General features: G+C 43.1%; 2 protein-coding genes across 7 annotated transcripts in view; one reads left to right on the top strand and one right to left on the bottom strand.

Annotated features, from left to right (window-relative positions):
• Positions 1 to 1,524, bottom strand: part of CACNA1F (calcium voltage-gated channel subunit alpha1 F) — an 86,230-nt gene extending 84,706 nt beyond the window's left edge. For all 4 annotated transcript variants that reach the window (XR_012850302.1, XM_075835282.1, XM_075835281.1 and 1 more), the window contains exon 1: positions 1,438 to 1,524. The gene's annotated coding sequence lies outside the window, so the exon portion shown is untranslated. The remainder of the gene's footprint in view (positions 1 to 1,437) is intronic.
• On the top strand, positions 1,266 to 21,183 carry CCDC22 (CCC complex scaffolding subunit CCDC22). 3 transcript variants are annotated; one of them, XM_075835283.1, is made up of 17 exons: positions 1,266 to 1,439; positions 6,535 to 6,712; positions 7,780 to 7,912; positions 9,841 to 9,947; positions 10,607 to 10,685; positions 10,767 to 10,936; positions 11,322 to 11,528; positions 11,731 to 11,796; positions 12,519 to 12,635; positions 12,701 to 12,820; positions 15,013 to 15,129; positions 16,287 to 16,388; positions 16,645 to 16,752; positions 16,949 to 17,044; positions 17,133 to 17,192; positions 19,743 to 19,817; positions 20,650 to 21,183. In XM_075835283.1, exons 1-17 carry the CDS (start codon positions 1,345 to 1,347, stop codon positions 20,761 to 20,763), a joined length of 1,944 nt encoding a protein of 647 aa, XP_075691398.1. In that variant the 5' UTR covers positions 1,266 to 1,344; the 3' UTR covers positions 20,764 to 21,183. The 3 variants fall into 3 exon arrangements, with proteins under 3 accessions (XP_075691398.1, XP_075691399.1, XP_075691400.1); XM_075835284.1 differs by lacking the exon at positions 1,266 to 1,439 and adding an exon at positions 1,560 to 1,901; XM_075835285.1 differs by lacking the exon at positions 1,266 to 1,439 and adding an exon at positions 5,944 to 6,072.
• Positions 21,184 to 23,068: the final 1,885 nt, after the last annotated feature.

The raw sequence follows: 23,068 nt of genomic DNA on the forward strand, positions 1-23,068 counted from the left end.
TACCGTATTCGTGCTGGCGGACGCATTCATTCTGGACGAAAAACCGCACCAAATTCTGGTGCCGTTTTTCGGCTGGAATGTCCGTTGTGAAAAACAGCACGTTTAAAAAATAAATAAATAAATCACACACTCCTCCTGGGATGACGTTTTGTCCCATGTGACCGCTGCAGCGGTCACATAGGATGAAACATCATCTCAAGAGGCCGGTCTGGACAGAGAAGTAGAGAGAATGGGGTAAGTATAGGCTTTTTTTTTTTTTTTCTGAGTTGTTTTTTTTGCAACGGAATTGCAGCTTTTCCGCCGCAAAAAAATGAAACATCTTTTTGTTGCGTGTTTTAACTCCCCATTGAATTCAATGGGGAAAACCCGCAACACAAAAGCAGCGATTACGCGAATGCAATTAAAATACTGCAACGCAGGTCAAATTCTGAGCGGTTTTTCCACTCATTTACACAGCACGTGGATGAGATTTGTTCAAATTTCATCCACTTTGCTGCTACTGTATCATGCTGCGGATTTCCCGCACGGAATCCACAGTATTTACGCTACGTGAATTTACCCTTAGGGTGCTACAGATGGCACTATTATGGCACTCTGACACGGTTATGGGGTCACTCTTACTTATAGGATAGGGTCTTCATCAGTAATGGAGGGCGAAGCTATGTATGTCGCATCTGATTCAGTGGCATCAAGTTGAACAGATGTTAGTTATATAAATAAGACAAAGATCCGGGGTTAACACCCGCTGAGACACAAAATAGTACACATACATTAAAAATTTGGCGCTGACGATTGGTATCCTAGCAACACTCACATTTCACTCAGATAATATTGTACCCGAGTTTATGAACTAATGCTGGTCTGTGGACTACACAGTGTTTACCAGCAACATCGCAACCCACCCATTGCCCGACTGGGCACCATGTGTAAAACCTAGTGCAGACAAAAAAAAACAGTTGCCTATAGCAACCAAACAGCTTTCAGCTCTCATTTTTCCATAGCAGGTCTGAAAATAAAAGAAGCAATCTAATTGGCTGCTTTTGCCTGTATTACTTCTTAGGCTGGGTTCACACGACCAGTAATTCGGCCGGAAGACCCGGACCGAACTCATTGCAGGGAGCAGGGCTCCTAGCATCATAGTGATGTACGATGCTAGGAGTCCCTGCCTCGCTGCCGGACAACTGCCCCGTACTGTAATCATGATTACAGTACGGGACAGTAGTTCCACGCAGAGGCAGGGACTCCTAGCATCGTACATCACTATGATGCTAGGAGCCCGGCTCCCTGCACCGTGTTCGGTCCGGGTCTTCCGGCCGAACTACGTTCCGTACATTACGGACGTAAATGTGGACAGTGATGTTAATTTGGTTAGCCATAAAATCAAGAATTGGCAATTTCACACATAAACCTGAAGGACTGCCTGGCAACATGACGAACCCGTAGGTTTTTTACATCCATTTGCATATAACGTTTCCATCAACCATGTCACACAGTATTACGTTCTGGACTACATATCCCATCATGCGCAGCCCCAAGAACCGCGCACGAAGTAACTTCCGGTCATGGGGAAATTCTCCTCTCTGAATGGGGAGTGTAGCGAATGATCAATGCGTTGCATTGTGGGGCGTGTAGTCCGGAGGTGAGCTGTTTCCTGTGTGCTGTAGTAAGTGTGAAAGGCAGACTGTATTGAGGGAAAAGGAAGCGAGCTGTCAGCTGCAGGGAGCCACATACCCCGATACATTGACGGTGCCTCCTCATAGTCATGGCATTATAAGGACTGCTCTCACATAGGTCAATGTATATGGACGTAGAGGCAGGGGGCACGCCGTTATCCTATACAGAGACACTGCCATGGAGGAGGTGGACCGGATCCTCATTCACACGCTGAGGACTTGTGGCACGTAAGTAGCCATCAGGGAAGATCATGTGATCGGTTTGCAGCTACACCTTCATCATGGCTCAGGTCATGTGACTTTTTTATGTAGTTACACCTTCATTATGTACCATCTAATCATGTGACTCTGATGAGGTTACCCAGTCATCCTTCAGCCCTATGTACACCCTTCCTTATAATCATGTGAATTTTTTTGCCTACATGATGGATTGTCATATGACTTAGATATGTACTGACGCCCTTATAATGTATTATACTTGTACTGTTGTCGTGGGTTGTCATGGGGCTGTCATATTTAATAACTTCATCCGGTACCGTTTCATTGCGTGATGTCCATACGTGATCATGCCTACATAGCTTCCTGTATTATAATGTGATTTTCATATGTGTACTCACACCCCCATAATATATCATAGTCTGATACTGTGATGTGACAGACTCCTTCATTGTGGATTGTCACCTTCATGGTGTAAAAATTCATCTCATGACTTTATTCTGTGCTCCCATTTTTATGTACTATACCGTCCGGTGACTCTACATTGTGCCGTTCCTCTGCTATTCCTCCTTGGAATGTTTGAGTAAATTGACAACTGGGGGTTGCCAGTTGGGGGCGTGTCCCTGCACAGACATTGTCCTATCAGTGCTGACAGAGTGATACGGTGTATGGACACGCCCCTTTGACAAGGAGAATTGTAACACCCAGTTGTCAATTTATTCATAAATTTCTCGGAGGTGTAACAGAGGGACGGCACAACGCAGAGTTCTAAGAAAATATGTTCCAGAATTGTTGTTTCATGGGGAAAACAAGTATTTACTAAAATAGACGTCAGGAGAGGTGACAGGTCCTGGTTGTGCCACTCGGATAACCCCTATCTAAATTCAATATTAGGGCATATGAATGTCATAGAGGGGGATTCGCAGGTCGGGACCCTTCTCAATTAGCCGGAGTGGAGAGCTGCTAGGAAACCGTTCCCGCTCTGAAGAACTTGGTGTGAGCATGTATTACATGGTTGCCCAATTATTTGAATAAACACCATGAAATACTACATTTTCCCTGCAGATTTCCTAGCCAATAACAGCTGATCCGGGGTTTTATCTACCAGACCCCCGACAATCAGCTAATCGCCAGCAGGTTTTTATTTAAAGAAGGGGTGGTCCATATGGGATGACCCATTTAAGGTGGTTGTCTTATCACTGACAACCCCTTTAATCAGAGATCTGTGGGTGGCGATTAGCTGATTGCTACGGGTCTAGCTCCCGAGACCACCCGCTAGAAACAAATTTTGCAGTGGGACATATTACATGTTATATTACACGGCCATCATGTTCCTGATTTTCAACCTGAGCCGTTCTGTCCTCCACTGACAAGAACTGCGCTTTAGCTAAAAGAGGGGGCCTGAAGCGGGAGCCCTATTTTTTCTTATCTGAACATCCCATAGTAGGACATGTGATAATGGGTCTATTGCAGGCAAACCCTATAATGCTGATAAATATGATTGTGCGAGTCTCAAAATTTTACCCCTCAGTATTTTGGAAACAGTTGTAATAGGTAGATGCAAATAACAGGTATGATGGTGCTTACACCCAAATACATGCCAAAAGGATGCTCTTTTGGCAAATGTTGGGTAAATGGGGCCTTTTAGGACTGGGCACTATTGGGGCTATGTGGGCATTAAACAGCTATGGTGGCAGTTACGGGGGCATTATGCTGTGTGGAGAGAACTATGGGGGCAATATACTGTGTGGGGGCAGTGTCGGGAGGTATATTATATACAGCAGGCTCAGGGGATAAATATTAATTAAATGGCGTAGCATGCAAATAGGGGGCGTGTCATGCAAAAGGGGTGTGGTCTAAAGAAACATTCATTAATCGTAATCGAGGTTACATGTTCAATTAATCGTGATTTTGATTAGGTCATAATCGACCAGCCCTAGGCCCTATGGATACATTTGGCGTATGTGCCAGGAGCTTTTTAGCGCATACCCCGATCATATACTGCAAATGCAGCGTGGACGTAGCCTTAGACTTTATTCACATCTGCATTGCACCGCATTTAGTACTATTTTGTCGGCTAAAATGCCTGTAACCTAAAGGACCCCATTATAGTTACCCTAGTCTGTCATGTGACGGATCCATCACTGCCATCATTTTCGTTGTTCGGCTCCTATGATGGAGATAATACTGATCACATGGTCCGTTCCTCCTGCATTGCTTATAACTCAGGACCGTCCCATTACATGCTTGTCCTTGTCCTATATAACCAGATTGGAAGAATAAAAAAATAACTTACGCCAGGATCATAAAGAACTTCGGGACACCGTTCTATCCATAAGATGCAATTTGCAGCAATGCTAATTCATATTGTCCCTTGCTCGATCTCTGCCCTCTTTGGCACTCTCCTGCCCCCATTCACGTCTTTGAAAGGGAAACCGTGTCGACCCCTCGCTGTCCTCCAGTGACTAATAGAGGGGTTCTGATCAGGGGACCCTCTATTATTTAAGGGCATATGGAAGCATGTTGGTCAGTAGGTTTCATCAGTAAACCAGGAATGGGTCCAAAACAGAGTGGTGGTAAAATTGCAGTATTACCGCCACAACCACAATGTTTTCCTACAGTGTGACTGATGCATTCCTACATATATATTATGAGCCAACCGTGATTAGGACACGAGAAAAAACGGTGACACGGGGAAGCTCTTTAAAGAGGCTCTGTCACCACATTATAAGTGCCCTACATAAGGAGATCGGCGCTGTAATGTAGGTGACGGCAGTGCTTTTTATTTAGAAAAACAATCTATTTTTGCCACTTAGCGATTTTTATCTTTATGCTAATGAGTTTCTTAATGCCCAAGTGGGCGTGTTTTACTTTAGACCAAGTGGGCGTTGTACAGAGGAGTGTATGACGCTGACCAATCAGTGACCAATCAGCGTCATGCACTCCTCTCCATTCATTTACACTGCACTAGCGATATAGTTATAGCGCTATGTGCCGCCACATAAACACACTATATCGTTACTGCAGTGTCCTGATAATGAATATACATGACCTCCAGCCAGGACGTCATGTGTATTCAGAATCCTGACACTTCTGAATCTTTTCTGTGAGATTTCCAGCAAGTCAAACGTAATCTCGCGAGATTACGTTTGCCTTGCTGGAAATCTCACAGAAAAGATTCAAACGTGTCAGGATTCTGAATACACATGACGTCCTGGCTGGAGGTAATGTATATTCATTATCAGGACACTGCAGTAACGATATAGCGCTAGTGCAGTGTAAATGAATGGAGAGAAGTGTATGACTCTGATTGGTCAGCGTCATACACTCCTCTGTACAACGCCCACTTGGTTTAAAATAAAAATACGCCCACTTGGGCATTAAGAAACTCATTAGCATAAAGCTAAAATCGCTCATAAAGTGGTAAAAATAGATCGTTTTTCTAAATAAAAAGCACTGCTGTCACCTACATTACAGCGCCGATCTCCTTATGTAGGAGATAGGGCACTTATAATGTGGTGACAGAGCCTCTTTAGGGCTACGGCTACATAGCAACGTTGGCCACGACACAGGTCGCACGACCACAGGTTGCTGTGTTGCCCTGCCTACATCGTAGTTAATGGAAGTGAATGTGGCCATGTAGCGACCCACAGTTTAGCGTGAAACAGGACTCGCAAGAAATCCGAACCTATTGGATTTTTGGTGAATGTCACAGCAACCTGCGGGTCGCAACGTGGCCACATTCACTTTCCTTACTGCGATTCAGGCAGGGCGACACAGCGATTTTGGTTGTGTGGATCTGTGTGTCGGGCCTTGTAGCCCTGGCCTAAAGGGGATGTTCAGTTTGGTTCCAAACATTTAGTTAGCAGAGGATAGGAAATTTTAATTAGGCGAAATGGGTTGTCTATTTCTGAATGAGTCTGTGGGTGGAGCTTGTAGACTTCAGCGAGGGCTCTGACCAATCATGTTTACTGTTGTTGAATGTGGAGGCACATGACAGGCCATTCAGCTATCAGCGTGTAGAGGAAGTTATTAATCTATGTATTCTTAAAGGGCTAAACATGGGAATAATTTAGAATTAATATTTCGAGCAGCTATTTTAATAAGAGATACAAATTACATTTATTGGTCCAAAAACATTGTAATAGAAAACTTTGGTGATGACATCTAGAATGTTTGATGGGTAAGTGTCTGAGCACTGGTAAGGATGATTCCTTTGCTCCGGTGATCAGCTGGTTGTCGCAGGTTTGGCATCTGAAACCTCTGGGCGGGTGGAGCTGTGGCTGGCCATGCAGTTTCCCTTGCAATGGCCGCTGCAAGGTAGATGTAGTAATACATATCGGCTATTAAAAGGTACAAGAGACAATTTGTGTTAGCATCGCTCAGCTCTGGTTTGAGGGGTCCCTGAGCGAGGACCCTTCCTCGATAAGTTTCTATATGTGACCGGATTGTCAAAACTAGTACAAGGGAAAGGCGAAGGAATTGACAGTGGAAACCAATAAGATTCAAGTTTTCAATTTTCACTGGCCCTTTGGAAAATGAAAGCAGCCTCCTGATTGGTCGCTATAGAAACCACTCCACTTTTTTTACACTGTTTTCCGTGTATTAAGTGATTTTGTTCTCTCGTTCGCTTTCTTTTCTTCAGAGAAATCCCAGAAGAGGTCCAGAGTGTCCGTCAGTTCAACACTGAACTCATAGTTGAAGCTGTGGTGAGATGTCTGCGTGTAATAAACCCGTCTGTGGGATCCAACCTCAGTCACATCCTGCCCCCAGGGATGTCGGCTCGCTTCCGTATAGGCACCAGCCTGGCGCAGGCCTGTCAGGTGAGCTGAGTGGGGACATTTTGGTAAAATACAGGGACAGGCTGAAGTTCAGAGGCAGAGCATATAATTGCAATGACGGCTGGAATTAGTATGGGCTGGTTATACATTATATTGTGGTTACTATATCTACGGCATCTGTTTATTATGACACTCCTAAAGGACATGAATGAAAAGGCTTGTCTTCATAACCCCTTTAAATAAATACGCCTGTTTCACTCTTTTGCTGCCATTTGGGAAAATTTTAACACACAACCTACATGATAAAATAAAAAATATCGTATTATACCGCCATACACTTTTCTGGAAGTGGATACCTGCCACAATGTGAAAACGCCACCCAGTACTTTACAATCATGGGCGCCTTCATGCAATTTTGCATTCAAAGTTTTGTAAAAAAAAAAAAAAAAAATACATCAAAGTTCATGCTTGTGGTTTAGTCTGACCTAAGCACTGCCCTAAGGTGCCCATATTATTAGACTTGACTGACCAAGCAATGTGTATGCGGGTGTGCCGAACGTGCATGTGTACGGGGGGTCTGGAGGAATAGTCGTTAGCCGAACGAGCATTCGGCTGGCAGCTATCAAAGGCGTACGGCCACCTTAAGGAGCACAACACCTCCTAAAAATAAAAGTTCAAGACTTCTTGAGTTCATACATGCCACTTGTGCCTATGTCTACATGTACATATCTTCAAAACTGAAGAGACCAAAAATCTTTGCAAGACAGTAAACAAGAGTCTTAATGTTAGGGAGTTATTAGATCAAAAACTGCTCATCTGTCCCACCCCCCTCAATGTGACAGAGCAAATATCCTGTTTATCGCACACTTTATATTGTTTTTGTGCTATTTACTGCTATTTAATGGTGGACATTTTAGAGCCACATTAATGTGAAGTGCTGCAACGCTACATAAGACAGATACTTTATGCCCCTTCCTCCATAGCTGGACGCTCGTCTTCAGGCAATACATGTGGCAGTTCAATTACATTATATACCATTTAAGGGCTGTGTCTATTGTATATAATGCAGATTGTAGTTAATAATTTTTTTTATTCTTTGTATCACTCAGGACCTGGGATATACTGGGGAAGTCGGTTACCAGACTTTTCTATACAGCAGCGAGCCGGATATTCGAGCACTTTTGATTTTCCTGGCTGAGAAACTTCCAAGACATTCCCATGAAGATGCTCATCAACCAGCAGGTACTGGAGTAGAGCCGAAACCAATTGACTACATGTGTAAATATCTAATCTAGTTCCTTTTTGACATCACTTGGCAATTTGCTCCAGTGTGTAGGAAATGATGTAAGCAAAACTTCTCTCATACATTATACGGAGGTAAACTTAAAATTCAGCTTTAATTGGATGAGTGTTAAAGGGGTTTTTCCATAAACATAATTTGTGGGTCTGAAGGTGATAGCCGAGCGCTGTACTCTGCTATCTCCGGCAATCCCATATACCGTAAATGGAGCGGTAGCCGAGCATTGTGAAGTACTGCTCTATTCTCATAGGGGACTCTGGGACACTCGTTCTCGTGATCGCTGGGGATTCCAGCGGTCGGACCCCCACCGATCAAGCATTTATCACCCTGAGACTAGGTGATAAATGATGTTTAAATGATCATCCCCTCCCCTGCCCCCTCAAGTATTGGTACAAGCAGGCAGAATCTCGCTGTGTCCTACTCCTAATCTGTAGCCCAGTTCTATTTAAAAGAAAATATTCCTTTAACCCCTTAACGACGAGCGACGGATATATCCGTCACAAGCAGGTATTAGATCCTGAATAGCGTGTGTACCCACGCGATCAGCGGGAGGAGCGCGGCTGTTATACACAGCCGGGCTCCTTCCCCAACTGCCGGAATCGAAGCCCGCTCTGATTCCGTCAGTTTAACCTATTAGACCCATTAGATGCCGCTGTCAATAGCAACCGCAGCATCTAATGTGTTTGACAGAGGGAAGGAGCTCCCTCTGTCACCCCATTGGCGCCCCCGCAAAGAAATCGCAGGGTGCCGTCTGGTTTCCATGGCAGCCGGGGGCCTAACAAAGGACCCCAGGTCTTCCTTCAGCAACTGCCTATTAGGTACAGTATACGAAGTATACCAGAGCATTACATAAGCGATCAGCAGATCACATGGTGTAGTCCCCTAGTGGGACAAAAAAAAAGTAAAACCGTTAGTTAAAGTTTATGACGTAAAAATAAAACCCACTTTTTTTTTTTCCCAAAAAGTGGTTTTATTTAGTAAGTGTAAAATAAAATAACACATACACATATATGGTATCGCCACGATCATAACGACTCAAACAATAAAGTTAACACATTAATTAAACCGCCGGGTGAACGGTGTACAAAAAAACCGCAAAGAACAATGGCAAAATTCCTTTTTTTTTCTCCAATTCCCACCATATAAAATAAAAGTTAATCAATAAGTCCCATGTACCCCAAAATACTACCAATGAAAACTACCCCTTGTCCCGCAAAAAACAAGCCCACATATTGCTACATAGACGGAAAAAGAAAAAAGTTACGGCCCTTGGAATGCCGACCCATAGAATAAAGGTAATGTTATTTATGCCGCATAGTGAACGGCGTAAATTTATAACGTGAAAAACAATGCTGGACTAGCTGTTTATTTTTACTTATTTCCTAAAATAAAGTGAATAAAAGTTAATCAATATATTATATGCACTTAAAAATGGTGCAATTGAAAACTACAACTCGTCCCGCAAAAAACAAGCCCTTATACAGATATGTCGACGAAATTTAAAAAAAAAAGGTTACGACTCTTAGAATGCAACAGTGAAAAAACAAAAAATAATCCTTGGTCATTAATGTGAAAAATGGCCTGGTCAGTAAGGGGTTTAACTTCCATATTGAGCATTTCCTTGTATGTATTCGGTGGCTACAGGGGGAGGAGCATGACACAAAGTCACTCTTCCTTCTATGAGTACTATAAAGAAAAGTGCCATAGCAGGCAGATCCAGCCATACGTTTACTTGCTTTTTTTTGTTGTTGTCCATTATTATAATCTTTCTGCACCTTCCATACCATGTAGAAAATCAATATTATTTAGTGAAATGAAGAGAAATCACATGAGATTGTAAAGATTGTCGAATCTGTTTTCATTCCTTTAGGTAAATCTGCAGTGCTACAGAGGGAGATTGCCACCAAGATAAAGCAACAGCTCTCTTTTCCATGGCTGCCACCATCTTGCCGAACAACAGCTGCAAAACGTTCTCAAGTGGGTTTTTCCAGAGCGACTACAGGATGTGTAAAAAAATAAATTAAAAAAATTCTAACTGTTTTTAAAACCTTCGAATATAAAATGTATATTGTTTACCGTGTTATGGTATTCTCTACAAAATGCTCTGAAAAGAAGGTTATAATGGCTTCCTATCTAAATGCTTTGCAATGGTGAATTTAGGCCATACAGTAAATGACTTGTCCGTGCAGGAGGAATTGTAGTATTAAATGGAGCTCAATCAAATGAATGTGCGAACTTGAAATATAAGGTCACATCAAATCTGCTGGATCCAGGGCCACAACGCCCCTCTATTACGTGTTTCGGCGCTAATGAGGCTTTCGGAAGAGGGTAGTAAACCTACGAGAATATTCTATGGAGTTGATTAAATTGTCATTCCTTAATATATGATTGAAAATACTAACATCAGCTATTCAATATCCTATAGTCTGCATCCCATTGACAGACTACAGGCTGCTATAAACAGTAATCTGTATTCTGATGGCTTATTTGTTGGAAAGTGTAATTCTCTTTCTAAGCAATTTGAACAGGGTAATGCACTGAGACTATGGCTTGGTATTTAAGAGTGCACTGGATATATATTTATATGAGGTAAGTTATTTATTTGTGTTTTTGGCTTTCTTTTTCTTTCCTTTAAGAGTTTATGCCGGTTGCATAGTTTTCACGCGCAAGCCTTGTCCCTTGCTGGAGATTCTTCATCCAAATCCATACCCCCTGGTAAGATTGAAGCACAGATGACATATCTTCCGATGGTTGTAGGGAGGCTCTTGACTTGCTAGAATTCTTCTGTGCTTGCAGAACGTAAGGAGTATTGGGAGAGATACCTGCCTTTTGTTAGCACACAGCTGCCTCACGCCTACTCTTTAGCAGCCTCGCTACTTGAGAGAAACACATCTGACCTCAGTGCCGTTCAGGAGTGGGAGGCTGAGTGGAAAAGCCAAGGTCTTGCCTCTCGTTTGTCTCCTGAGGTGAGTTGGTATAAGGGCATCTCTGCCAGTCGGGGGATTTTTTATTTTTTCAAGGAATTAAGTGGAAAAAAATTACATGATCCCCTCCCCCTTCCAAAAAAAAAGCAAATATAAGTCCTTTTGTTTGTCGCATTTTTAGGTTGTCAAAAATTCTATTTAGGTATCTCACGGTTATGGACGCCTTCCACATGTGTTGTCATCCTATTTTCCTAGAGTCCTGAATGCCAAGTCTAATTATCTATGCTACAACCCATGTAGGCAAACAGAAGAAATTGCACACCGGTCACTTTAGTTCTGCGTGATTTGCACCGACTCCAAGTGGAAGCCTCTTTCAGCCATACAGACACTTATTCTAAGTACTGTACACATTTCTTCACTCTGACAGGAGTACCGCAGCAGGAAACGCCAGCGTTTGCAGAAACGGATACAGGATCAGCTCCACCAATGCAGCCAGCAGCTTTCTGAGAATCACGTTCCAGGACCATCCACGCAAGATCTTGTGGATATGCTGAAAGCCTTCTCCGTGGAAGGGGGGGTGGATCAAAACAAAGGTTCCAGGTTCACCCATGCTCAGAAATTCACCCACCAACAGGTAATCTGCTATTTAGTTGTTTTTTTTCATATACAGTATATAAATATATTTTTCTTTATGAATTATTTTTTTTCAGATATTTTTTACATAGGAATAATATGACAAAAGAAAACTTTGATTAATGATTTCTATCATTCGGACTAATTATCCAGAATAAAATGCAGATTCCATCTTTGAGTACTAACTTCTGTCTGTCTTTTAGGACCCTCAAGTATTGACAGAACAGATGCAAAGAGCGGCTGAAAGTCTTCCCAAAAAGGACACACAGGTATGGAGCCATAAAGTTATTTCTGTGACCAGCCTCCGTATTACTGGTTTAAGTGTTTACCAGGAGTAAAACATTGATGATCTATCCTTAGGATGTTGGTCTGACCCCCGGGATCTAACTGATCAGCAGAATGTTGGAGCTCTGCGTCCCTTCATTGTTTACACAGGCACCACGACTCGTCCGTTACTGTGTCTGTGCCTGGTACTGTAGCTGGACCCCATTTTAAGTGACCAGTACTGGACGCAGCTGCAATTACGGGTGGGCTACTGTGCCAGTGTGCAGCCCCTTCATTCCGACCACCACTGATCATACATTGATGGCCTATCTTAGGGATAGAGCATCAAAGTTTTACTCCTAGAAAATCCCTTTTAATGCCTTTAAAATCTATTTTTGTTTTAAAGATTAGGTTCACCTTTATTGAACCTATACACAAAAAGATAGTTGCTTAGATTGCAATTCCACATTGTAAAGTTACTGGATTTTTTTCTCATGTAAGAGTTGTCCAATACTTGCAGAACTGTTAGTCATTTTAATCCTCAGTATTGCTCTGCAACCGAAGTGCAGGCTGCGATCTACAACAACATGTAGTCAGTGAATGGACTACAGACTACAGGTGAAAGGGATCATTTTAGGGAGACCTAGATAAATGGTTTGAGACGTGTTTCCAGCATTGGAAATATTTGCTGTTGTCCTTTTTTAGTTTCCTCCTAATTCTATTCCAGGATGCACAAGCAGAGCAGGAAGAACTGTCTTCTCTGCAGCAGCAAATCGAGCATATGGAACGAGATATCCAAACCCTATCTGAGAGCACCAAGCTTCTTCATCTCACTATCACTCAGGTATGAACTGCATTGACGTTGGTTCACATAAAACAAAACCTGTGTACTAACAACATGTATTCCAGGTAGAGGAAGAGGCGGGTAAACTCCAGCAGCACAGTGATGAGAAAGAGACCGTGGTGAAAGTGAAAAAGAGAGCGGTGGAATTACTGCCGGATGCAGAAAATAATCTCGCCAAGTTACAGGTAAGATATATGAGCATCATCCAAAAGAGCTTCCCTGATAGTAAATAAGGCCTATAATATAACCTGTCCGTATTCTTATTGATAAACCTATTTGTCCATGTTGTATCCCTCATCCATGTGTACTGATATCCAGGCACTACTACCTCACCCATGTGTACTGATATTCAGGCACTATTACCTCATCCATGTGTACTGATATCCAGGCACTACTACCTCACCCATGTGTTATCCAGGCACTACCACCTCATCCATGAGTACTGATATCCAGGCACTACCACCTCATCCATAAGTACTGATATCCAGTCACTACTACCTCATCCATGTGTACTGATATCCAGGCACTACTACCTCATCCATGTGTACTGATATCCAGGCACTACTACCTCATCCATGTGTACTGATATCCAGGCACTACTACCTCACCCATGTGTACTGATATCCAGGCTCTACTACCTCACCCATGTGTACTGATATCCAGGCACTACTACCTCATCCATGTGTACTGATATCCAGGCACTACTACCTCATCCATGTGTACTGATATACAGGCACTACTACCTCATCCATGTGTTATCCAGGCACTACTACCTCATCCATGAGTACTGATATCCAGGCACTACCACCTCATCCATGAGTACTGATATCCAGGCACTACCACCTCATCCATGAGTACTGATATCCAGGCACAACTACCTCATCCATGTGTACTGATATCCAAGCACAACTACCTCATCCATGTGTACTGATATCCAGGCACTACTACCTCATCCATGTGTACTGATATCCAGGCACCACCACCTCATCCATGAGTACTGATATCCAGGCACTACTACCTCATCCATGTGTACTGATATCCAGGCACTACTACCTCATCCATGTGTACTGATATCCAGGCACTACTACCTCATCCATGAGTACTGATATCCAGGCACCACCACCTCATCCATGTGTACTGATATACAGGCACTACTACCTCATCCATGAGTACTGATATCCAGGCACAACTACCTCATCCATGTGTACTGATATCCAGGCACTACTACCTCATCCATGTGTACTGATATCCAGGCACTACCACCTCATCCATGAGTACTGATATCCAGGCACTACCACCTCATCCATGTGTACTGATATCCAGGCACCACCACCTCATCCATGTGTACTGATATCCAGGCACTACTACCTCATCCATGAGTACTGATATCCAGGCACTACTACCTCATCCATGTGTACTGATATCCAGGCACTACCACCTCATCCATGAGTACTGATATCCAGGCACTACCACCTCATCCATGAGTACTGATATCCAGGCACTACCACCTCATCCATGAGTACTGATATCCAGGCACTACCACCTCATCCATGAGTACTGATATCCAGGCACTACCACCTCATCCATGAGTACTGATATCCAGGCACTACCACCTCATCCATGAGTACTGATATCCAGGCACTACCACCTCATCCATGAGTACTGATATCCAGACACTACGACCTTATCCTGGTGTATTGATATCTAGGTGATGCTACCTGAAGTACACTGATCTGTATGTTACTTTGGAACCTTTAATGGTGTCGCTTATCTCTTGGTTAGACGGTAGGTTTTGAGAGATTTGAATCCAACTTCTCTGATCCACTTTTTCGTCTCACAACAAGGTCTGCTAACCCCCAGCTGGCAAAAAATATCTAAAATCTTTGGACTGCTTTAGTATCATACCAGTCACTGGTAGAATCAAAGCACAAACCTCTCAACTGGCAGCATACACTGTATACCAAAAGAATATAGCCCAATCCAATGCTTAGGGAAGGTATTTGCAGAGATTTGTGTAAATGACACTTGTTATGAATCCCTTGCTAATGGTCTATTAGTAACAGATTGCTGCTTAACAATCCACAGATGTATGAGCCCCTGGGCACACAGTGGGCACTGTTAATTTCTCATCTTAATGCAGATGGGTAAGATTCGTACTGAGTCAACTTTTTGTTTGTTTTACTGTATTTTTCAGCCTTTGCAGAACGTTTTGTCGTGATATTTGTAAACAAGTATATTCTTGGCATTAAGTATTGCTAATAAATAAGCAATGAACATATGGCTATTTTGTTACTGTACCCTATATATATATATATATATATATATATATTCTTCCCTAATTTCTCAGTAAACCATTAAACGGTTCTTCTGTTTGCAGGCTATGGTAGATAGCAGTAACCAGCGCATGGCAAACCTTGTAGGACAGTGGGAGTCTCATCGTGTGCGGCTAGTGTATGAACACAGAGAGTTGAGGAAACTCCAGCAGGAAAAAGAGGTAAATGACATTGGAACAGTAGGGGCTTATCATCCATGTACAGTCTGCACACCCCAAATTCATTTGCTTTTATAGCAAATCATTGTTGTGGCATATACACTGTATTTGCCGTAAAAAGTATTATTGTTGGGGGTCCAATCACTGGGACTACTTCTGATCCTGAAAATTTAAAAAAGCCTGGGCCCATTTATGGTGGGGATGTGGCCGCACATGCATGGCTACTCTCCAGTAAAGTCTATGGGAGATAAGGAAACAGCTGAGTAAACATTGTCGGCTGTTTTCATATCTCCTGTAGATTAATAATAGATAGGGACTGCGCATGCATGGCTACTTCTTTGGCAGCAAAGGTGCTAGGCGCACCCGTTCTCAGGATTGGTGGCGGTCTCAGCAGTTGGACCCCCACCAATCGCACTTTTGTGGCATGTACAGAGGGAACGACATTTTTTGGGGGGCTTCAGTGATAAGGTATATTATGCTACGTGCTGATTAGACGCATGAATACATCTCATTATATCTTAAAGGCGTTTTCCGAGTTCATCAAAAATCTGACCATGTGGGGGGGGGGGGGCAATGCCATTATTTACCTTACAGTTCCTCCACAATTCCAGCACAGCCGCTCCTCCCCACCGCATTTTGTTGACATGGCTCCAGCGATGACGTGCAGCCAATCACAGGCCTCGGTGGTATACAGGACTGCCGAGACAAATGATTGGCTGCAACAATCACATGGTTATACGATCAGATCACTGCTGCAGCCATGTCATCAAACTTTGGTGGGAAGGACTGGAGGGGCTGCGCTGGAACGCCGGGGGATGTGTTAGGTGAGTAATGCCTCTTTTTTTGTATTGTTTTATTGCATTTCCCATCCGATCTCTTGGCCAGGTTTTGGATGAGGACGGAAAATCCCTTTTAAGCCTTATAAGCTTACATAATGTATTTTGGTTTTAATTGGTCTACAATATTATTCCAAAAATATTGCATGCATGGGAATGGTAAGATGCCCAATTATCAGATTTTCTGATCTACTGGATGTTTTAGTTTTATGGCCATGGTTTAGCTGTACAATTTAAATCTTTTACCTTTTACGTTTACAAAGTCCATCAACATGAATTACAAGTTCTTTCAGTTGGTTGATTTAATATTTTGTTATCTGAAAGGACGAATCTTCACGCTGGATGAAAGACGTCCGAGATTTATACGACAAAATTCGAGCTGCAGCTGATGAAGCCAGACGCAAGGAAGACCTGTACAAACAGCTGGTGAGGAGAATGTGTGTGGAGATGTTATATTGGAGACCTGTATGAATAACTACTCTACAGGTAATAAGAATAAAATTGTATAAATGTCCCCACGACTCTGTGATCGAGTGTAAAACACATTGCCTGTCATGTACAAAGACCGTGAAGCCCAGAATTGGCCTGACATCATGGCATCGACAAGGCTGCCGCCTTCTACATCTGTATAGATAAGTATATTTACCTCTGTAGGTAGCATTAATCTCTGTATCCCATATAGGTTTCTGAGTATGAGTCTCTGCCTAAGGACGTCTCCCGTGCTGCCTATACCCAACGCATCTTAGAGATTGTAAGCAATATTAAGAAGCAAAAGGAAGACATCACCAAGGTAAAGTAAAATACGTCAATTTGTGGGTAAAATACGTCAAATATTCAGGATTTTCTATGCACCTGATTCACACGGCTCTCCCGCAGATTCCTTCACAGACTCTTACTGTCATTGCTTGTACATGGGTGACACCTGAGAGGGAATATTATTTTAGTTGGGGTTTGAGAAATCTGAAATAAATTTTCTTTTTGATCAGATCCTTTCGGACACTAAAGATCTGCAGAAGGAGATAAATAATCTGACTGGAAAAGTTGACCGGACATTTGTAGTGACTGATGAGCTTGTGTTTAAGGTACAGAACACTCGCCCTGGTTTTTGTTCATACCTGTGTATGTATCTATATTTGCATTACTGATGTGTTCTCCGTGTCTCCTGCGCAGGATGCCAAGAAAGATGAACCAGTCAGAAAGGTCTACAAATACCTGGCTGCCTTACATGAGGTACAAGAGTAATTAAGACGTGTTCTGTGCTTTTTAAAATTAGTAATCTGATGTAATGATGAAGCTTGTATCTCTGTTGCTTGCGAGCTCCCGTTATAAATAAAACACTCCAGGCAAAACTGATACACTGTATTATGCCCAGTGCAAGGCCTGAGGGGCGGAGCATGACACAGGGGTTCAAAGAACACTAAAGAGAGAATCTGTGTCATGCTCCGCCCCCTTAGATCCTGCACTAGACAGAAGTTTATAAATTTGGCCTGCATTTATTAATGCTCTAGATCATTGTTTTCCAAACTGTGTGTTGTGACCCCCTGGTGGGTCGTGTGAAGACCTCCAGGGCCTCGCGAGCCACTGATTGACCTCCCGGTTTCAACTGTATCTGCGTCCTCAGGACGCAGATACAGTTGAAATCAATGCTGGAGCAAGGAGCTGACGGCCGTGAGCGCCTCGGCGCAGACATGCACGATATAGTGACGTCATCGCGCCGGTCTTTTCTGAGCCACACACTTCACGGGCCAGAGGAGCAGAAGGATCTCCTCCACCCGTCTTGGGAACCAGCTTAGGTGAGTATGCATTTTATCAGGCACTATTGTGGCTGTGTGGAGGCAGCTATGGGGGCATTATACTGTGTGGGGGCAGCTGTGGGGCATTATACTGTGAGGTGGCGGTTATGAGGATATACTGTGTGGGGACACCTATCTGGGCATTTTACTGTGGGGAGGGCAGCTATAGGGGCATTATACGGTGTGGGGGCACTAATGGGTCATTATATTGTGTAGGGGCAGCTATGGGGGCATTATACTGTGTGGGGGCCACTAAGGGCTCTAAACCGCTAGCTACGCCTCTGTTGGCCATTAATGGATGGGTCAGGTCACATGACCCACGATCAGCAGCCATAGTCGGGCCTCAGCGAGGATTCCTTGAGCCTACCCCATCCCTCCCCACACAATTGTCACTGTTTGTGCGTCATGTTTTGTACGGTAGTGGTGAGTCCCAAACAAGTCTCGCCCAAAAGTGGGTCCCAACGACAAAGTTTGGGAACCACTGCTCTAGACATTAACACAACATTGCATCTAAGTATGTTACCGGAAAAAGTGAAACTTGTCCCACAGTTCGAAAAAAAACAAGACCTCGTATAGCATTGTAGACTTAAAATTTAAAACGTATGAGCACTGGAATGAAGTGGAGATGAAACTGCAGTTCTAAAATACACCTAATAAAACGACTAATTAACCAAATAACGTTGTCTTTAAGTCCTTATTCACACGAGCATATTTCACGTCCGTGTGCTGTCCGCTTAAATAACTGACAGCACACTGACCAATGCAACTCGCTGACCAATGCAGAGAAGAAAAACGGACGAGAAAAACAGATAACACACGGAATTCACACTGATGCAACACTGACGGTCCTATGCATGAAAAACTACATTTATTGCGGGTGCAAAACGGACACGCTTATGCGAATAAGGTCTAAGGAGGTATGGCTTTTGCCAACTCCTTTTTCAAGCGCTTTTTTTGGAGATTCGTGTTTAAAGGGGCTGTAAAGTTTAGAAAACCCATTTTCATATATCCTATTAGGGAACTGTAAATGAATAGAGGGGGGGGGGGGGTTCTGTTCAGAATCCTCATCTCTTGGCCAGAGTAAAGAGTGGTTACAAAGATAGTCTCTCGCTCTGGAGGACCTGTCTTGTCCTGCATTTCATACACAACCCATTGATATGAATGGACTCTGTGTAATTCTTAATTTTCCCTGTTGTGGCGCTGCAGAGAAATTGAACACTTACTCTTAGGTTTCCCCACAAATTACAGATCGCTGGGCGTACTAGCAGGGGGGGACACTGATTAGCTTATTGTCAATGGTCCTTTCTAACAAGTAAGGATTGTCCAAAGCGGAGAACCCCTTTATTACAGGACCATCCCTAGCTTGTGTCCCCTCTAGTGCAGCTCTTGGTTCTGGATAACTGCATGATGATACTGTATAAACATTTGATGGCTGGGAGCCCATTTATTTCAGTGGGTGTCCCTGTTGTGCACAAACATCAGGCTGGGTTCACACAGAGTTTTTTGCAGGCAGAAAATCTGCCTCAAAATTCCGTTTGGAACTTTGAGGCAGATTTTGCTCTGCCTGCACGCCGATTTTCGCTGCAAAATACGCTCTCTCTGCCTCCCATTGATGTCAATGGAAGGTCAGAATCATAAACGCCAAAAGATAGGGCATGTCCCTTTTTCCTGCGAGCCTGTTTCTCCGCTTGCGGGAAAAAACGCCTCCGCCATTCATTGAAATCAATAAGAGGCTTTTTTGGCACGTTTTCCGACACTGTTTCTGCGTCAAAAAACATGTAAAAAAACCTCCGTGTGAACTGGCCCTTAGGCTGCCCTCCTGCAAACAGCTGATTTGGGGCCCTTCATCATTGACATGTTGAGGTTCTAGCAGGAGGATGTGATATAAGACATGGGGGTCCAATCCAGATACCCCGACAAATACATCCTAACAAGTAATCCATATTACATCTTATATTTCTTGCACACTTTCTTTATTCTTCTTTAGAATTGCAGTCAACTAATTCAGACCATTGAGGACATGGGAACCATTTTGAGAGAGATACGTGATTTGGAAGAGCAGGTAAATTGTAATCTATTTTATTTTTAATTGTTAACCCTCGTGGTTTCCCTCAGACATAATGATTGTTGGGGGGGGGTCTTCTGGGAGCTCTGGTAATCAGACCGCAATAGATATCAATGTAAATCCTTGACGGGCTCTTGGCTAAAGCTGCTGTAGATATGTAATAGCTGTTGGCTGACCGCTACTGTATTGCACCCAACTCCGTGAACATGGCCGATATTTATTTCAATGATTAGACCCTTCTGGCTGCGCCTTATCTCCCACTACATCAAAGCATTGAGCTTCTTGAAATCCAACATGCCTGATCCTTCTTCCCCTAACGTTTGCTGTATCGTTGGCTGATTCTGCCGAGTATAGGTCCAGCTTTAGGTGACAGAGAGCTGGATCCATCCCCCACATTACCTGTCTATTAGGGCATATGCCAGATATTGAAAGGCTAATATCCGGATGCTTGGGGACTGCCTTCACAGGCCTTTTGATCTGTCACTCAATTTATTTTTATTTTATTTTTTATTGATTGGTCAAGTTTTGCAGGGAATACTGTGAGTTGTAGTTAACAAACCGGTGCAGTAATACTAGGTGAACACCACTGGCGAGGGAATAACAAAGTTCTTTTACAGTTTAAGGCCTCATTCACACTTGCTTATTTTGGACAGTATTTTGCAACCGTATTTGTAAGACAAAATCAGGAGTGGGACATAAGAAAAAGTATAATGGAAATATTAGTACCTCTTCCGTGTTTTGGTCCCACTCCTGGTTTTGTATTACAAATACTGACCAAAATATACAAGTGTGAATAAGGCCTCTGACCCTTTTTGCCTCCTCTCTGCAGATAGAGACAGAGGCGGCTAAGAAGACTCTGAGTAATCTGCAGAAGATCTTGGAAGATTACAAGGCCATTAAACAAGAGAACGCTCTGCTGCTGGGTCGCATGAGGGAGACTTAGAGAAACTTGACATCTTGGTGTCTTTGCATTGGGGCTTACATCTAAATTTATTTACGATCCTGTACATAGACTGCACATTTCTCATAATACTGGATTCACATCTGTAGCAAAAATGGACCTCACTAAGTAAGCAATCTTTGCGCAACTTATTGTGCTTGCGATGCTGTTCAAGTTGCAGCCTGCAGAGGGCAGTAAAGTGCAAGTTATTTGACAAGTATGTTCCATCCTGATGAAGTGTGCAGTACTGGAAGCCTAATGCGGAGTGTAGATGGCAGATGATCTAATCCGTTACCTTTTTTTTTTTTTTCTTGGAAACTCTAGTTGAAACACAACAAGTTTCTTGTACGGAGGAAACAAATAATTTTTGTAACATTCATATCTGTAAATGAAAACATTTCTATAAAGACAAATTGAAGCTGATTTTGTGTGTGTGGCCGTTTCTCTTGTCTAGATTTATTGTTCGCGTCAGTCTAGGGAATGGCGAGTTTATGATTCCTCTCTGATGCGGAAAGTGACATATTCAGTTCTTAACAAGAGCCCTTAACCAATTCATGCCCCTGCTTAGCAAACAGTGGGACCAGAATAAATGCAGCAAGCATCAAAACATCGCCGTTTCTGCTAGCATTGTGTAAACCGGATTTATTTTTTATTATAGATTGTAATTCAATTTATGTAACATCTGGCCACTGAGGGGCATGCGATGTTCATGTGCTTATTAGGTGATATGGATGTCAAAAAGGGGAACCCATGCTTGAGATACCTTTCTAAAAGGTAAAGAGGAGAGGTGCTGTTAAAAGCGACTTTGGCCCATTGATTCAATACTTCAATGGACGCTTTAAGAAGCCGGACTCCAGCAATCTATTCAACGTCGGCGAGTAAAGGGGCCGACCTGGTAGGATAAACCCTTTATATTACTACAATGGCTAAATTGCTAAATAAAATGGTCCTTGGCCAAGGGTGGCTCTATTCAATGGGCAGTATAAATATCTAGGATATGCCATCGCTTATTTTCTGGGGGTTCAACTTCTGGAAAACTCACGATCCTTAAAAAGAAGGGGTTGCAGCATGAGAATGAAGGGAGCACAAATTCCTTGGCAGGAGTCTAACCACAAATGTCCAATGAACACTATTTATAGCCATTGATTTCTACGGATGCTCCTGCAATGCTACAAAAACAAGAAAACTTGTGCTATCCCATGGTGCCCCTTTTAAAATGGGCGACAGGTTAATTATTGGTTGCACTGAATCCTCTTTGGCGCTCTTTGCAGTGGCTCTCCACTCAGGCTTATTGAGGGGTTTACTGATCAGAGGACTCCCCCCTTTATGCATATGCCCTAAAGGTACACCCATTTCATTGCCACATCCAGAATAGGAGACTTAAATATATTTGATCTTCATAATAATCATTACTACTGAATTTGACCGAAATTAACATAATAGTTAATAATGTTCGAAATATATTCTTTATTTTACAAACCTAAATTGCTTTTTGTGACACCTATAAAAAAGAAAAAAAAAAAAGATATAGGAAATATAAAAGCAAACATGGAGAACACAGATACAGAAGTCATTTTCTTTCACAACAAGCATTTATGAACTGGTTTGAGTGGATGATGTTCACACGTACATGTCCGTAACGGCTGAAATCACGGAGCTGTTTTCAGGAGAAAACAGCTCCGCAATTTCAGACGTAATGGCATGTGCAGGATTTTTTCGCTGCGTCCATTACGGACGTAATTGGAGCTGTTTTTCCATGGAGTCAATGGAAAACGGCTCCAATTACGTCTCAAGAAGTGACAGGCACTTCTTTGACGCGGGTGTCTTTTTTACGCGCCGTCTTTTGACAGCGCCGCGTAAAAAAAAAAATGACCGTCGGCCCAGTACATCGTAAAACCCATTCAAATGAATAGGCAGATGTGTGCCGACGCTTTGGAGCCGTATTTTCGGACGTAATTCGGGGCTAAAACGCCCGAATTACGTCCGTAAATAGGCCGTGTGAACATACCCTTACAGATTTGGCTTCTAGCAGCATCACTGACTGTGTAAAGTCCGTGCTGCCGGCTGCTCATAACTCTTCAGTGGTGGACGGAGCATCCCGCTCGTCTCCATAGCTCCCCTATCCAGAACGTCTGCCAGCGCTAAATAGCCCTAATGACCGTTCTACAAACGGGAGCCATGGAGACGAGCAGGACGTCTGTCTCTAACTGCATAGGTATGAGCAGCCGGCAGCATGGATTTAGAAAAACAATTCTAGTGCACGCTCCTGAACTATAATCGTTTTTCACTGAAAGTGGAGGTACTCTTT

This window comes from Rhinoderma darwinii, chromosome 8 (assembly GCF_050947455.1).
Source record: "Rhinoderma darwinii isolate aRhiDar2 chromosome 8, aRhiDar2.hap1, whole genome shotgun sequence".
Taxonomy (NCBI): Eukaryota; Metazoa; Chordata; class Amphibia; order Anura; family Rhinodermatidae; genus Rhinoderma; species Rhinoderma darwinii.

Excerpts from the sequence above, each read along its gene's own strand:
- CCDC22 (XM_075835283.1), top strand. The coding sequence starts at position 1,345 with ATGTGGACAGTGATGTTAATTTGGTTAGCCATAAAATCAAGAATTGGC. Across the intron at positions 12,821-15,012 it reads ATAATCTCGCCAAGTTACAG|GCTATGGTAGATAGCAGTAA; the intron begins GTAAGATATATG and ends TTCTGTTTGCAG. Across the intron at positions 16,753-16,948 it reads AAAAGGAAGACATCACCAAG|ATCCTTTCGGACACTAAAGA; the intron begins GTAAAGTAAAAT and ends CTTTTTGATCAG.